This window comes from Brachyhypopomus gauderio, chromosome 19 (genome assembly GCF_052324685.1).
Source record: "Brachyhypopomus gauderio isolate BG-103 chromosome 19, BGAUD_0.2, whole genome shotgun sequence".
Lineage (NCBI taxonomy): Eukaryota > Metazoa > Chordata > Actinopteri > Gymnotiformes > Hypopomidae > Brachyhypopomus > Brachyhypopomus gauderio.
The window spans coordinates 12,738,295-12,753,288 of record NC_135229.1 but is presented as its reverse complement, the minus strand read 5'-3'; the positions used below and the strand labels follow the sequence as shown (position 1 = coordinate 12,753,288).

The 14,994-nt window shown below is 48.1% G+C and overlaps 1 protein-coding gene across 1 annotated transcript in view; it reads right to left on the bottom strand.

Annotated features, from left to right (window-relative positions):
* The window catches only part of cdh7a (cadherin 7a), a 45,270-nt gene extending 30,580 nt beyond the window's left edge, over positions 1-14,690 (bottom strand). The window contains 2 exon segments of the mRNA XM_076981714.1: positions 9,226-9,703; positions 14,472-14,690. Coding sequence (XP_076837829.1) covers positions 9,226-9,456 — 231 coding nt within the window. The 5' untranslated portion in view covers positions 9,457-9,703; positions 14,472-14,690.
* Positions 14,691-14,994: the final 304 nt, after the last annotated feature.

Genomic DNA, 14,994 nt, shown 5'->3' with positions numbered 1-14,994 from the left:
CCAAGGATTTCTAAATAATATTCAGCGGGATGGCGGGGGCGCTTAGGCAGCATCGGTGATGCCGTTCACACGTGTAAACGAAGCCATCAACCAGCGCTTGATGCTCGGCAAGGGTCCATTAAAGGAGTTATTGACCCCGGCGCTTTCCCCACCGTCGGAGGCGAGGAGTCTTCCACTGAAGGATCGCTGGAGGAGACGGGATTTGCTGGCGGATGCCGAACTGTGGCACGTAAGCTCCGGTTCGGCAGGAGCGCGGCCAGGTCCGTGCCGCCGGCGCATTACGCAGCAATAAAGCAAGACAGATGAAGACAGTCATTACAACCCTGTCATCTGTCTCCGGCAAAGAAAGGAAAAAAAAACCCCGCCAAGGCCAATTATGCGATGAGATTACAAACGCGTGTTTTACACACGGCTAATTTAGCGTTCATCTGTCTGGATCCTTCCTGGATCCTACAGGAGCATCTTCAACCCGGCATCCTCATCCTCTCCCTCCAACTCCGTCTGCTGATGAGAAACGTGGCGGTCTCTTGCCTGCCAGCGCATATCAATTACTCTCCCCGCAGTCGCATTTAATGAGTGAATTTGGAGCTAAAACAAACTTTGCAGGGCAGGAGCGTGTGATGGGCCGTGTTTCTTGGAGTGATCGGCTCATTGTGGTGTTTGGATACGCATTCTCCTTGATTCGGCGTAATTCGTCGGTTGCGATTCACAAAGTGTGACTGAATTCGCGCCGCCTAGCTGCATTACAGATGGAGGCGCCTCTCTTAATTAGCTATATCTACGCCATCAAGCTTTTGAACATGGTTCTTGTTAAAGAAGTGAGTGCTGCGAAATGAATGACATGACTGGTGCACGTGAAGAGTAAACTAGAAGATAACATCCCTGAGCATCTCATCCGAGCTATGTTGGCTATATTCCTCAGCTACAGCTGTTGAGACCCACACATCATAGATGGCATGTCTACAGAAACCTGTTAGATTTCGCAGTAAGAAGTGTAAAACTGAACAACCTGCAATCTGCAAAGTCCCAAACTTCACACCATAGTCATTTCCACTCTTTCATTTACTTCTGTAAATGGATGTAATAGTATTGTAATCAATGTAACAAACCAAAGCATGGCAAAAATGACAGTGACAACGCATGTACAGAAATTAGTGTACATGTACAACACAATTAGGCATACACACACCACACACACACACACACACACACACACACACACTACACAAACACACATACACATACACACACATACACACACACACACACACACACACACACACACACACACACACACACACACACACACACACACACACACACACACACAAAGCTGTTAAGTAATAGCTTGGTATGTTTCAGATCTGATATATCCTATATCAGTGACTGTAGAAAGTGAGGAAATTTGTTGGTTAACATTAACATGACATCTGAGTATAGAGCCTATCCTGTTTGTTGGGCAAATTAAATCGTTAGGTAGCTAGCTAAATCTTTGGAGTCTGTTCCACTGCAGAAATGAATAACTGAAGAACTCAAGACCATCTTGAAGGACACTGTCCTGACTGTTGTCCAGCAACAACCTGTGGACAAGCTTTGAAAATACATCAGGGTTTCTCTCATTTCAGCAGCAAGGACAGGAATATGTTATGATGATTCAATTTCTTTGAAATCTTACTTTTTTCTATGACTTTGCTATATTTCTGACTATACTGCACCTCTGTAATTGCACTAATCCTTGTTAACATGTGTAAATATTTCTGTACTATTAAGTACACTGAGTGTAGATAGGGTCATCATCGGGATGTTTAATGTATTATTTGCAAGAGAAACCAAGAGAAGACTTGTTGATCGACGTGCTAAACACCTTCAGACCATGTGGACTAAGGATTTGTCATTTCCAGTAGAATTTTAATACCAACATATTTGTGCCACCAGTTGTTGTTATGACATCAGTGAAATCAGGGAGCTCAAAGCAAAATAATTGATCTGCACTCTTGGGACATTAGTACCCCATAAACTGATTTTAACAGCTACTTTTTCATAGATAAACTTGTTGCTCCAACTCCTAATTTAGATGCACTTTTCTTGCACTGCCTTTGATGGACTGCTGTCCAAAACATGTTGTTTCTCAGTCAATTGTGTGTACATGACTACAATTTCTCATTCTCTCTGTTTCTACAACTCTATCTCTCTTTTGCTCACTCAGAGTGAGTGAGTGAGAGAGTGAGAGAGAGAGAGAGAGAGAGAGAGAGAGAGGTCTCCGATGTGCACACTTCACACTGTCGAGTGTGCCTGAGTATCTGCTTTTCAGAGCTTTTGCAAATGTACTTTTAATGCGCTTTCCAATTACAATTAGCCTGTGGCGAATGACTGGGCCCATCTTTTAGCCGGGACATGTTAAAGACGAAATTCAGTAATGCATAGTGTCTTTTGTGGCGTATGCCCCATCCAGCGTACACAGAACCAAGCACCCAAACACACACACTCGGGCTGAGCTTTGTCTTTCTTCATCCACACAAGCACTGTCAGGTGCACGTTTCACAGGTACATGCAAGATTGAAAAGCACTGTCACTGAAAACCTCCCACTGAAATTGCAGGATTCCCACTGTGTCATTAAGCCTAAAAAGCATAATTAAGTCCCGGAATGCTTGACCCACTGCAGCGACCTGTTCTCAAATCACTTCAACTACACTTCAGTTTGGGCGGAAGGAATATCCTCAGATATTACAAGTTGTTCGGCTGTTCTCCCGATGCTCGCGCGCTTCCGGCGGTCCGGCCGATGCGTGTAAGCTATTCTTCGGCCGCTGTAGAGGGGACGATAAAAATCGAGACTGGCATTCGCAAGCCGGGTCCGTGTCACTCTCTCTTTTGTTTGTGACATTTAACTTCGAGCGACAGGTCTGGGCGGGACGCCGCCCGGTTCCCCGAGCCCCCCGGGCCGCTTTACAGCCGGAGCTTTCCGGCCGCTTTCCAAAGCCGTCCCGAGCATCGCCTTCCGACGGGGCGCGCCACAATGCAAATGCCTGACTATCGGAGATAAGTCAATCATTCGCACCTGATGGCTTTTCACGTGGGCCACAGCACTGCCTGCTCCATTCGAATGTGGTCTCAAGGTGATGGAGCTTCTCCCCGTCGCAATATTTCACCTGAATCAACACCTTTAAGGCGCTATATAAATGCAAATGGTATCGTATTGTATTGCGGTGCGGCTCTGGGCCATGGGACTCAGTCTCAGTCCTTGTGTATTGTAAGGGAATCCTTTGCTTATTCCTTGTCATTAGATCCCGAGGCATCATTTCATATTGTCCTCCATGAGAGGAAGAGCCTGCCAGCTTCTCTCAAAGGCTGGTGTCACCTACACCCAATAAACCCAGCCTTAATTATCTGAATAGACCTTTGTGTTTGCCTTTTATAGCTGTGTGTGTGTGTGTGTGTGTGTGTGTGTGTGTGTGTGTGTGTGTGTGTGTGTGTGTGTGTGTGTGTGTGTGTGTGTGCGCGCGAGAGAAACAGAGAATGTTTGCAAGTACAATGTGCACCCGCGTATGTACAACATGTGACCATGCACGCGTGTGTTTGGGCACGGGTGTGCGGAACCATGCACCGTCCATGCATGTGCACACGTCCATGCCACGTGCGGCAGGGTGCGGGTCACGATTGCCGACCTGATGGCTTTCATCTGCGCTGACGACGAGAACCTGCAGCTCCACCCAAGCAGACCGACAGGCTCCTCCCGCATCGCACCTAATTACCAAACACATGTTAGAGATCTCCCCCAGGAGTGCTGAGCCGCACCAGGAGAATGCCTCCTTCCCTCCCCCCACTTCACTCAAATTTGTTTTTTGGGAGGGGGGTGGGGGAGGTGATCATTATGGTGGGGGAGGAAGGAGGGAATGGAGAGTGTGTGTGTTTTGCTCACCCAGGTTGAGTGGCGGAGGGTTTTGGGCAGTATCTGGCAACTGGCGTTAGCAGGTAAGGCTGTGGCTTGCTGGTGTGTAGGCCCCACCTTTGGTAGGCGTGGCATGAGCGACGGAGAAAAAAACGAAACGAAATGCAAACGGCCTGCAACAACGAAGGCAGCTATTGCACACATCGATGTGATGCAAGCAGAGCTCGGAGGGTATTCTCCCTCCTCGGGGGGGGGGGGGGGGGGGGGGGGCTACGTCGCCCCTCCACGCCTGGCTCGGGGAACGCGTCTGGGCGGGGCCCCCCGCTACGGCTGCCTGAGACAGGCCCTGGGCCGGGCTGTCTACCCTGATCTCGCGACGACGCTCTGACTAACGAACCGACTCTCGCAGGACGCGAGCGGGCTGCCGCGGGAAACGTGCCGAGCGTGGCAGCGACGTTGGCACTTCCGTGCCAAATTAACGCCCGTTATTCTAAAAGGCGAAGTTGCATTTGCCATCTTTAAGTAGGACTGCCAGTCATGATCACGCAGCACTGTGGAGATATCACGAAACTACCCTCCCACTCAGACACTCTCACTGGAGCCTACGAGTACAGTAATGAATGTGTACTTTAGGCCGAGACACTGGGGTCATCACTAATAATTGTTGGAATTACTGAACCCACCGTAGAGACTATGATATGTATTATTCATGCTGCCCCCTTGTGATGCCCCTTTATTTGACTGCTTTATTCAAGCTGGGCTGATCGTATCAATATTCATCAGGCCATGGAGGGGTCATGAGCAATAATCTCAGTTACTGCTTTTACAATATCAAGATGACAAAAGAATATTCATTAAAACCTCTCTGGTATAATTACATATTAAGCATGTTCCGTATGCCCTGCCCGGAGGCTCTTCGAAACTCAGCCATCAAAATCTATTTACTCATTTACCGCATTGGTTTAATTCTGGCGTCATTTATTTATGGAACTGGGCCTTTTTTTTTCTCGTTCTGGTTAATCGTTTATTCCTTTATTATCAGTGATCTGCATGTTAAAAATGACCATAGTCCATATAGACAACGCATTAATGCATCACAGACGTGTTATTTAGACTCATTTAAAAGTTCCCATGAAGTGATTAATTGCAGAAGTGCATTTTGTTTTGTTTCGTGAGAAAGAAAAATAGCACTGTGGACAGAACCTGAGGAAGGTTTGTGCATGCACCTATGAGAGGAAAACATCTCACCACACATACCATATGTATGTCTTACAATTGATTAACTTTACAAGCTGTTCCCAAAGTGTGTTTAAGTGTCTTTTCCCACTCCAATGCCCGACGTGACGTCTTGTCTCATCCTCTCAAGCTCCTGAGATCCAAACGAGACCCTCGCAGCTCTGACTGGTATGATCCTGTGTTGCCAGAGAGAGGCGCGGTTCCCTTCCGGAAACTTCCGTTCAATCAGCAGCCTGTCCGCTAATTTGAATTCTGCGTGTCACCTTGTTGGCGGCCACATCCAGTGTCTCTTGCCTCAGAGCACGACGACGCCTACAGGAAACGTAACCAGATAGCACTACTGTCCAAGCCGGTTAGCATTCTCCACAGTCTCCAACAATCTTAATTTAAACATGGCACGGTCCTCACGTGGCGTTCTCTAATTTTTCCTCGTGGACCGAATCATGCCGATTGAATTAATAGTCGAACAGACCCCATGGCAAAGAGGGTGTATGTACAATCCCTCAATAGTACGGTTTTCCATAAGGGACCTGTCATGTCGGGCTGTAATGTATTTGGCTCATATAAGATAGATTTCCTGAATGATCTCCATGAAATATGAATGTTCTCCATATTTCATTCTGCCTTGTTCTATAATTAAACGGTGACAGAGACAGGGAAGTGAACCTCTGCCTCTTCTTGTATCTGGTCCAAACGGGCCAAAGCTATCTTTTTAGTTCGTCTAGAGCCTGGAGGAGGGGTACATGAAAGCAACACATGAAAAGAAGCTCCAGGAAAGGTTAAAGCACACGGACGACCACGGTCTTGAATGAAATCTCATTCTTTGGACCGGCAGAGACAGGACGCAGGAGAGTCAGACTGGGAGAGAGCAGGGGCGAGAGCATGTGAATGAGAGAGCAAGAGTGTGTGTGTGTGTGTGTGTGTGTGTGTGTGTGTGTGAGAGAGAGAGAGAGAGAGAGAGAGAGAGAGAGAGAGAGAGAGAGAACACAAGCATGTTTATCTGTGTTTGGGGGGAAGAGTGTATGTCCAGCTGTGTATGTGTAAGATAGAGAAAGAGAGAGAAACAGAGAGAGCAAGTGAGTGTGCCTGAGAGGGGGGCAAATAAAATGTGTGTGTGTGTGTGTGTGTGTGTGTGTGTGTGTGTGTGTGTGTGTGTGTGTGTGTGTGTGTGTGTGTGTGTGTGTGTGTGTGTGTGGATAAGACAGTATGGCGTGTGCACATGACTGCTGATTATCACTAGGCACCAAGGCTCAACTCATGTTCAGTCACGTCTGTTTCGCCTGGATCTTTCCGTTCTACAGAGTGGCGGACCGCCCCGGTCCTAATGAAGCCCGCCACGGTTGTTTGAGGCTCTGCTTGGTGCCGCTGGGGTGGGAATGACAGGTGGTCGCCTGAAGTGGTCTGCTTCTCCCCGGAGGTCCGAATGGGTCTGAATTCAGCACTAATATCTCCACTGTAGCTCAGAACACACAAACCCACGCGAGCACCAAAAGTCGTTTGTAATGTAATACAAACACAACACAATGTAGCCCGATTTCAGCGCCAGGCGGGACTTCTTCTGAGTCTCTCCATGTTACTAACCCATACATCTTCTTTAATCTGGGGGCAGGACTGAGAAATCCTGCTATCAAAGAGCCCAGATCACACAAATGCAACAGATATTCATTAAACAGGCATGTTCATCCTCACATCCAGCCATTAGGGGAGTACCAGTGATGCGTGGTAAAAAGCCGATGCCACACTTTGAGGGGAAGACGCACGGCAACTTACATTTAGCCAAGCTCCGCTAACAAACAGAGCGCATCTAAGAGCAAACATTAGAAGAGGCTAAAGGAATTGCAGCCGCCCGCTTTAATGGGTGTTACTACTAATTCTGCGGGCAGATGGGATGTGTGAGGAGATGTAGGCGTTGGTGTCAGGAGAGCTTAGGGTCTCACGACACACGGCACACACCTGCATCACAAAGACTGCCATAAGGAGGACTCGTGAGAATTCGCGAGATCTTGTGACAGGGCTGAAATGATCAATCTCAGCCTGTCGTGAGGTAAGGTCGACTTCAGAGCAGAAACCTATCACATCCGCTTGCTAAAATGATTGCCCATGGATTCATTAACTGGTTGGTTTTGGAGATCCTGCTTTGGACAGGTCAATAGAAAAGCGGACACCCATGGCTGGGATTCAGAGAGAGCAAAATCGGAGCTGCTCATTTGATGGGAGGTACGGCGTTTCTCTGTCCTCTGCCAATCAGAGCGACACCAGCCAATAGGGGACATGTATGTGCTTGTGGACAGGGGCGGTGAGCACTTTCCTCCTGAGCCCTACATCGCAGGACGCCCAGTTTGATAAAATGGTGATCGGCTACACATGTCTTAGAGAAAGCATGTGTTCATTCCCACACACACCAGTTGGTAACTTTGTATAACATGGGAGAGCTTACTGGCTGGTGGGTGGAAACAGGCATAGTTGAGAGAAAATCAGTTATACAGTTTTAAAAAGCCATGAGTTCAGAGGTGAACATAATAGGACAAATAATAGATAATGATAGGGTGAGGAGAGAGGACTAAACCCTGAAGGACCCACGTGAAGGTGGGCGGTGCCAGCAGCTTCTAGACGCCTGGACTGACAAACTAGACACGTGTCCAGCATGGTGTCCCCACGAGACGTTTCCTGGCAAGGCTAGGACACGGGGGAGGGCCTAGGGTGGAGTTTGAAGGCAACAGAGCTGCAAACGTAGCAAACCTGGACTTGGGTTCATAGCTGGGCCCTGAAACTTTAGTTTTTTTGTTGCACTATTAGGAATGCGACAGCCATCCTCAGAGACACAACGATGGACGAGAAAATGTGACAGACATGAAAAATAACAAACTTCCACTTTCGTCATGTAGAAGTGTTCTTACAGAAGGAGTGGCCCCCTCTAACTGTGTCTCGACCTTTCTGCAGACAATAGTTAATGACCTGGTAATGAATAAAAATTGTTCTCGGGCTGAATTGTCCCTATTGTGGACGTAAATGGGAAGAGTGGCGCACAGGGGTGTTGATAGGGCAATTAGGGCAGTTGATAGGGCACTTGTGTTATTCAGGGCTCAAGCCCCATTAATTAATTTATGTCTTGCCTAGAAATATTTTAGTCCTGGATTACAGTTGCATCTCCGTGGCACAAGGCCTTTCCAAAAAGAAGGGTGATGTTACCCAAAGGGAGCGGAGGCCGCATTCACCTGTGTAAGGTCAGGTTTGTTTCGTAAAGTGGAGCGTTAACTTTATGCATTTAGCTTGCTAGTTAGCTAAGGCTGCGAGTGGAACCTTAAATGAAACGGCGATGTGTTCGCAAATGCAGTGATCCCTCTTCTCCCACAGCGTCGCACCCCAATTCTTGTTTGTGAGACAGGCAGCTACCTCCTGGGCGGGGGGAGGGGGGGGGGGGGGGCATCAGTGTTTCATTTGTGTGGGATCCTGCCTGAACAAGACACGTTACGTCTAATATTTCGAGCGTCTGCATTCCGGAACTTGTTTATGTGGATCCAGCACCTCTGTGTTTTTGTTTGTTTTTCATTAAGTAGAATAAAATTGGTAATATTATAAGTATTGATAAATAAGTATTGTAAGTATAAGTATTGATAAATGATTGTTTGAGTGTAACCTCTTTGCCCAAAACCCAACAAATTTTCTGGTGTAACCGCATTCGTAGTCAGGTCAGTCATGTTTCATGTTTTATTTTTGTTTGTTTTAAAAAAAATTTTTGAGGTTGAACGCATAGCTGAACACCCTGAAAAAACTGAACACCCACGAAACCGTTGAGATGTTGCGCAACCCCTCGTTGTGCTGCAGTGGTTACACTAACACTAGGTCTTCATGAAAGTGGACACCATCGCATATATACATTCTCAGAACATTTCCCTTATTGTCTTCTTGCGGGATTACGTGTGGTGCTCACGTGTGGTGTTCACGTCTTGTTTTATGAATTAAGCATTGGACAGGTTGACCTCAGTGGCCATACATGCTGGACCTCCCCTTGAATGGGGAGTCTAGGGGTCATGTCCCACCCCCACAATCCTCCTAGAGGATTCTTGGAGGTTCTGTGGAGTTTTGGACGTGGCCACCTTACCTTGCCAACGTACAGCGGGTCGTCTCCAGTGTATTCCTCCAACACGAAGAATTGGTTCCACACCCAGTTCCTCTTGTGTCTGGGCGGCGGTGCCCCTGGTCCAACACCCTGGGGTCCACGTGGCGCCGAATGCAACGGGACGGAGTTGAGGGTCATGCCCCAGCAACCGACCTCCCATTGGACCATCATAAAGAGGGCAAGTCCTGTCCACAGGCCACGCCTCCTGCTCATGGTGTGGGCCGGAGGTGAAGGTAGGATGGGAGGGAGGGGGCGGAGCTTTGGGGTGGGAAGGAGGAGGAGCTGTAGAGCTGGGAGTTCTGGGAAGGGTGTGGGCTCCTGTGGGGGGGGGGGGGGGGGGGGGGGACGGGACAAGGTGTCCCGCAGCGCAGACGGGAGCGGGACAGCTGGTACAAGTGATCGATGAGCTACAGAGCAAGATGAGCAGACGATGATCACGGCCAAATCAGGGGCACCGGTCCTGAAAGAGAGAGAGAGAGCAAAAGAAAGAGGGATGGACAGAAAGGAGAGAATGAGAGATTAAAAAAGAAAAAAGAAATAGGGAAGAGAAGAGAGAAGAAAGAGATCTGAGATTGCTAGTAATCATTCAGAACATGCGAGCCCCGGTTTTTCACTCGGTCGCATGCACACTTGGACAAGGACAAAACACACAACCAACTTCACTTCCACTTCATTCGACTGCTCATTCAGATGCGCTGCTAATACTAATACGCGACTGACCCTGAGGTTAAGTGACGCCTTTTGATATTTTGGAGGAAGTACAGGGGCCTCCAGCAGGTGACCAAGCAGACCCATAGCTCTCTGCTCCAGACAGCAGATGACAGAACCACGAAAAGTGGAGCACATTCGTCTTAAGGGCAGGGAGCAACGAGATGGATGAGAGAGGAGGAGAGGGGGAAAAAACCAAACTCTAGAGAGAAGGGGTGAGAGAGAAAAAAGAAAGAAAGAGATCAATTGCTGAGAGCACTGCAACAAATGTATGCCACTCCAAGTCCCTGATGGAAAAGTAAGGCTTAATAAAAACGCTTAATAGTAGAATAACGGTATAACAGCTGCGTGATGTTGTGTGAGGCGTTCTGTGAACGTCTGTTTCAGCATCATCTCATGAGAGCAGAAGGCAGGTGAGGAGAAACAAGAGGACGTCCCTGGACCGCCTCCACCTGGGCCGAGACGAGGACTGTCACACCGACTACATCGCGGTTCAGAAGGGCATCACCTCTGATTGACATGACAGATCCCCAGTCTCCAAAGGTCCTCCTAAGCTTTCTGGGAACTGCCTCCTAAACTCGCGTGACTCCGCCTCTTTCTCTCTTGATCTCCCAGAGCTCCGCCTCCTAAACTCTTGATCTCCCAGAGCTCCGCCCCCTAAACTCTGGCGGCGCTCGGCTCAAGCGAACCTCGTACATGTTTCGAACAGCACCTTTAAAATCGAGCGCTAACATTCTTTGGGGAGGCCAGGAGGTGAGGAGAAGTTTAAACAGATTTCAGGCAGATCCCGCAGACATTTAACGGTAGACTCGATCCTCACAGCAGCTCATATAAAGTGACTTAATGTCTCAAGGCCTCTGATGTGGCGGTGAGGTGCCAGGTCTTGAATGCAAAATCAAAGCTATCCAAGGAGTGTTGGTGAACCTCCGAACCCCAGGACCCCACGAAACCCACAAAAGCTACGAATGCCTTGAGCTCCACGAACGCCGCACTTTGGCGGTGGATCAAGCGTAAACCGAGTGCAGAGTGTTTATACAGTGCTTGCATGTTCTCTGGAGGGCTTATCAGTACACAAATCCATCCATCAATACACGGCTCCAGTGCTCTCTGGTGTTGTAAGATGGCAGATTTAAGATACGTTGCAGAAGGTGGACGGAACGTGGAGATAAGGAGGTCTTCTGAAGGGGAGAGCCGGACGACCTTCACCAAGCAAAAAAAAAAAAAAAAAGCATCCTTCAGGAAGTCAGTCTCACTTACCCTGTACTCTCTCTTTCTCTCTCTCTCTCTTCCCTTCATACGTTTTTCCTTTTTCTCTCTCCCCTTTTCTCTTTATTCCTCACTCCTCCTCCCTCTCTCACACATAAATACACACACTCCCTTTCTCTCTTCCTCCCTCTCTAGTGAACAGTACAGCAACTGTAGCAGAGTAAGTCAGTATCCTTCAGGGATTTTTCCACTCCCAGTCTCTTTCTCTCTCCCTCTCTCCCACAGGCTCCAATCTCTCTCTCTCTCTCTCTCTCTCTCTGTCCCTCTCCCTCTCTCTCTCCCTCCCAGACTGTGAATCGAAGCCCTGCTGGAATGGAACAGACAGTCTTGAGCTTCTGCTTTCTGGCGACCCGGAGAGCAGGCCTGGCCTCGGAGGGGAAAATGTCTCATCTAAAGCCTCTAATCTCCACAATAAGCTTCCCTTTACCAGGGAATTACAAGTGCTTAGCTTAGTGATTAGATCACTACACGTTTCACTAGGTAAATTCAACAAATGTCGAAAAGCAGCAGACACTTCTGAGAGGGAAACAAGTTGTGTCCAAACAATACTCTAATAATAATCTTTTTCGTCACCTTAGTTATCTTGCCACACTTTCGCTATGGGGGACATCTGGGCGCTGTGCAAGCTGGATTAGATAGAATGCAAAGAATGGGTGTTAGGGGAAAAAATTTGACACGGTTTCCCTCCAGCAGAAACACAGGACACGGCATCAACAAAGGGTTGAGCGGGTCACCCGCAGAAACAGATCAGTTGACATTAGGGTGTATTAGAAGTGACCAAAAGAATGCAGCCCTGTTTTCGCAGTAATGGGCATGTTCAAAAGGACCACAAATATATTTAATAATTAGGTCAACTGACACACATTAATACATCAAATGTGATGATATCTAGTGCTTAAATCAAGGCAACGGAAGCCAGATTTGCATTGGTATGTCTTGTCATGGCCTGGTGGTAGGGAACTGGTCTTGTGACCGGAGGGTCGTGGGTTCGAGTCCCAGACCTGAGGCCATGACTGAGGTGCCCTTGAGCAAGGCACCTAACCCCAACTGCTCCCCGGGCGCCGGGCTAGGGCTGCCCACCGCTCTGGGCACGTGTGATCCACAGCCCCCTAGTAATGACTAGTGTGTGTGTGTGTGTGTGTTCTGACTGCACAGATGGGTTAAAAGTGGAGGACAAATTTCGATTGGGGTGTAAAAATCACAATTGACAAAACATGGCACATTTACATTTATTTGTGTGAAGAGTTCACTGGTTAGTTGGGACTCATCAAAGACTCTTTCATGCTCTTGGTCTGTCTGCATCTAGACATCTGGAATCTACTGAACCCACAAAGGGGCCCACAACATGATAATGGCGGCGTCTAATCCTGTGCAATTCTTTATGTGCTATATTTATCTCTCTCGTTCCTCATTCTGTCTTTCCCCTCCCTCCTCATCCTCTGGTTCTGGAGGGTGCACTGGATCGTCCACCGCCAGGCTTGGCGGGGGCCCGGGACGCCGCGTTGGGTGCAGGCCACCCACGTGATGTGGGACAGGATGATGGAGTCTCGTCAGGCTCCCCTACCATCTGACGTGAGGGGTCTGAACCTTCACGTCTCTTCCCAACACCCCCCCAGTGCCCCCCGCTGACCTGTAGGAAACACTTGCCGAATGAGCTGAGTTCTCACCGAGCCTCACATAACCCCTCCCACACACACACACACACATACACACACACACAAACACACTTGCTTAAACACACAGCAGTACATAGCTCCTGGCATCTGGATGTCAAACACAGCATGGCAAGCACTGGCAGCATATGGCCCTGTTATTACGGTGGCCTCCCAGGCCTTTGCAACAGAGGAAGGCCCCAGACACTGAAAGAGCTGGCAGGGTGTATCGTGCTCATCCACGGGTCCTCATAGAGCTGGACTGATTCACCTCCAGACTGGAGCTAACAGGCAGCCTCCATCACTAGCAGTGTGTGCGTTCCTAAAGGCCAAACAGAGCAACACCTTCCTCACTTTTAGTACTTTTCTACTCTTCAGCCAACAAACAAGAAACAAACTTGACACCATCTGTATGTGGTACCATAAACAGTAGATAGATGTCTTCACATAAACGCTCGGTCACCCCTTCGCAACCGCCTAAATGTTTGTGGCGCACAGTTCACGTGTAAAAGTAACGTTTCCCTTTATATTTTCCCTAACAATCCATTGGTTCTATAAACACGTCACCTGACAACTCTTGTGTCAGTTGAGTATAAGCGAAATCGATATTAACTCACTGCCGTAGATTACACCTAAACCTGTCTCCTCAGTTCATTCAAAGCGCCACCTAGCGGCCAATACTAGCGCAAGGCTGAGAAAGTTCCACTACAAACCGCACCGCCTTTGCTATCGCAGAGGCGCAAAGACAAAGTCCATGTACATTTCGAATTAAAGGTATCATTTGCCCTACGTCAAGTTTATCCATATGTATTAATGCACGTCAGAAAATAAATCTATAATTCGTTTCTCGCAACGCTTGTAAAGAATTACATTCCTTTGAAAAGTGTATAAGGCATGTTTAGTTACGATAGATGTTACTAAAATGCCCAATAAAGTCTCGGCCAGCTTGAATACGTCGGACCTTATTTATATCGCAAAAGTGTCCTTTGGGCACCGAGGTTCCTCCTACGCAGCTGACCTCTACACCTCGTCCGTAAATGATCCCATAACAATCCGGAGGCAACAATATATTTAGAACTTTTCATATATAGATAGCTGCCTTCGGCTTTACAGTTGCTTTATCCGAATTATTTTCAAGCGTAATAATGAGCGAACAAGATCCGTCTGACCAAGCTTGCGTTATAATTACTTACTTACACTTGAATCACAACAGCCCATTCACACCTAACTAATGTGCAGACATGCCCTACGTATAAAACATACCGCAGAGACAGATGCAAAACCCCTCCAGATCCATTGAATGCTAATTAAGAAATCACCATCGCCTGTGTTTTTAAAAATTGAGGTTTCTATAGTTTTGCTCGAGTGGGCTAAGGGATAAATTTAGTGGAAGAGAAACTATCAATCTTATTTTTACGGTATAAACAAAAAAAATCTGCCTACATAAATATTATAAATGAACTAACGGTTTCCAGCCGCGTATATCTATCTTTCTAAATCATTATGGCGCACACTCGTCACTCTTAAGGCGATAATAATAAAAAGCAGATTTTTTTTAAACAATGCGCACAGTCCGGCCAGCAACGTATAAAACCAAATTACCTTCGTGTTCCCGATCCGTCTGCGCATTCAAATAAGCAAGCGTTGATAGAAAGAGAGAGAATTCCGTGGCGTTGTTAAAACACTGGTCAGTCCGTCCCCGGATAAGTGCGGCAGGCGTGTGAGTGCGTCCCTGGCCGCTGCGCGCTCCTGTTGTTCTCCGCGCGTTCACGGCACGACGATGCGCTCCGCTCCGCTCAATCACGGCGCTGCTCACCGAGGTTCCGTTACAATGGACCCCATTGAGAAGTCACAGCTGCAGCGAAACTCGGCCAGAGAGAGAGAGAGAGAGAGAGAGAGAGAGAGAGAGAGAGAGAGACGATAGATTAGGAGTGACAGCTCGCCATCGGTAACGCGTACCCAGGAGTCGCGCAATCACCTAAACTCGCAGGGAACGACAGCAAAAGTGTCGGAGCAGCCTGGATGTTCGCGCCGCAGTACAGGTGTCGGGCCTGGCACGTCCGACAAGTCGTTCAATGAGCCCATCGCTCGTAGGGGGAAACGTATCAGGAAGGGGAGGCGCCGG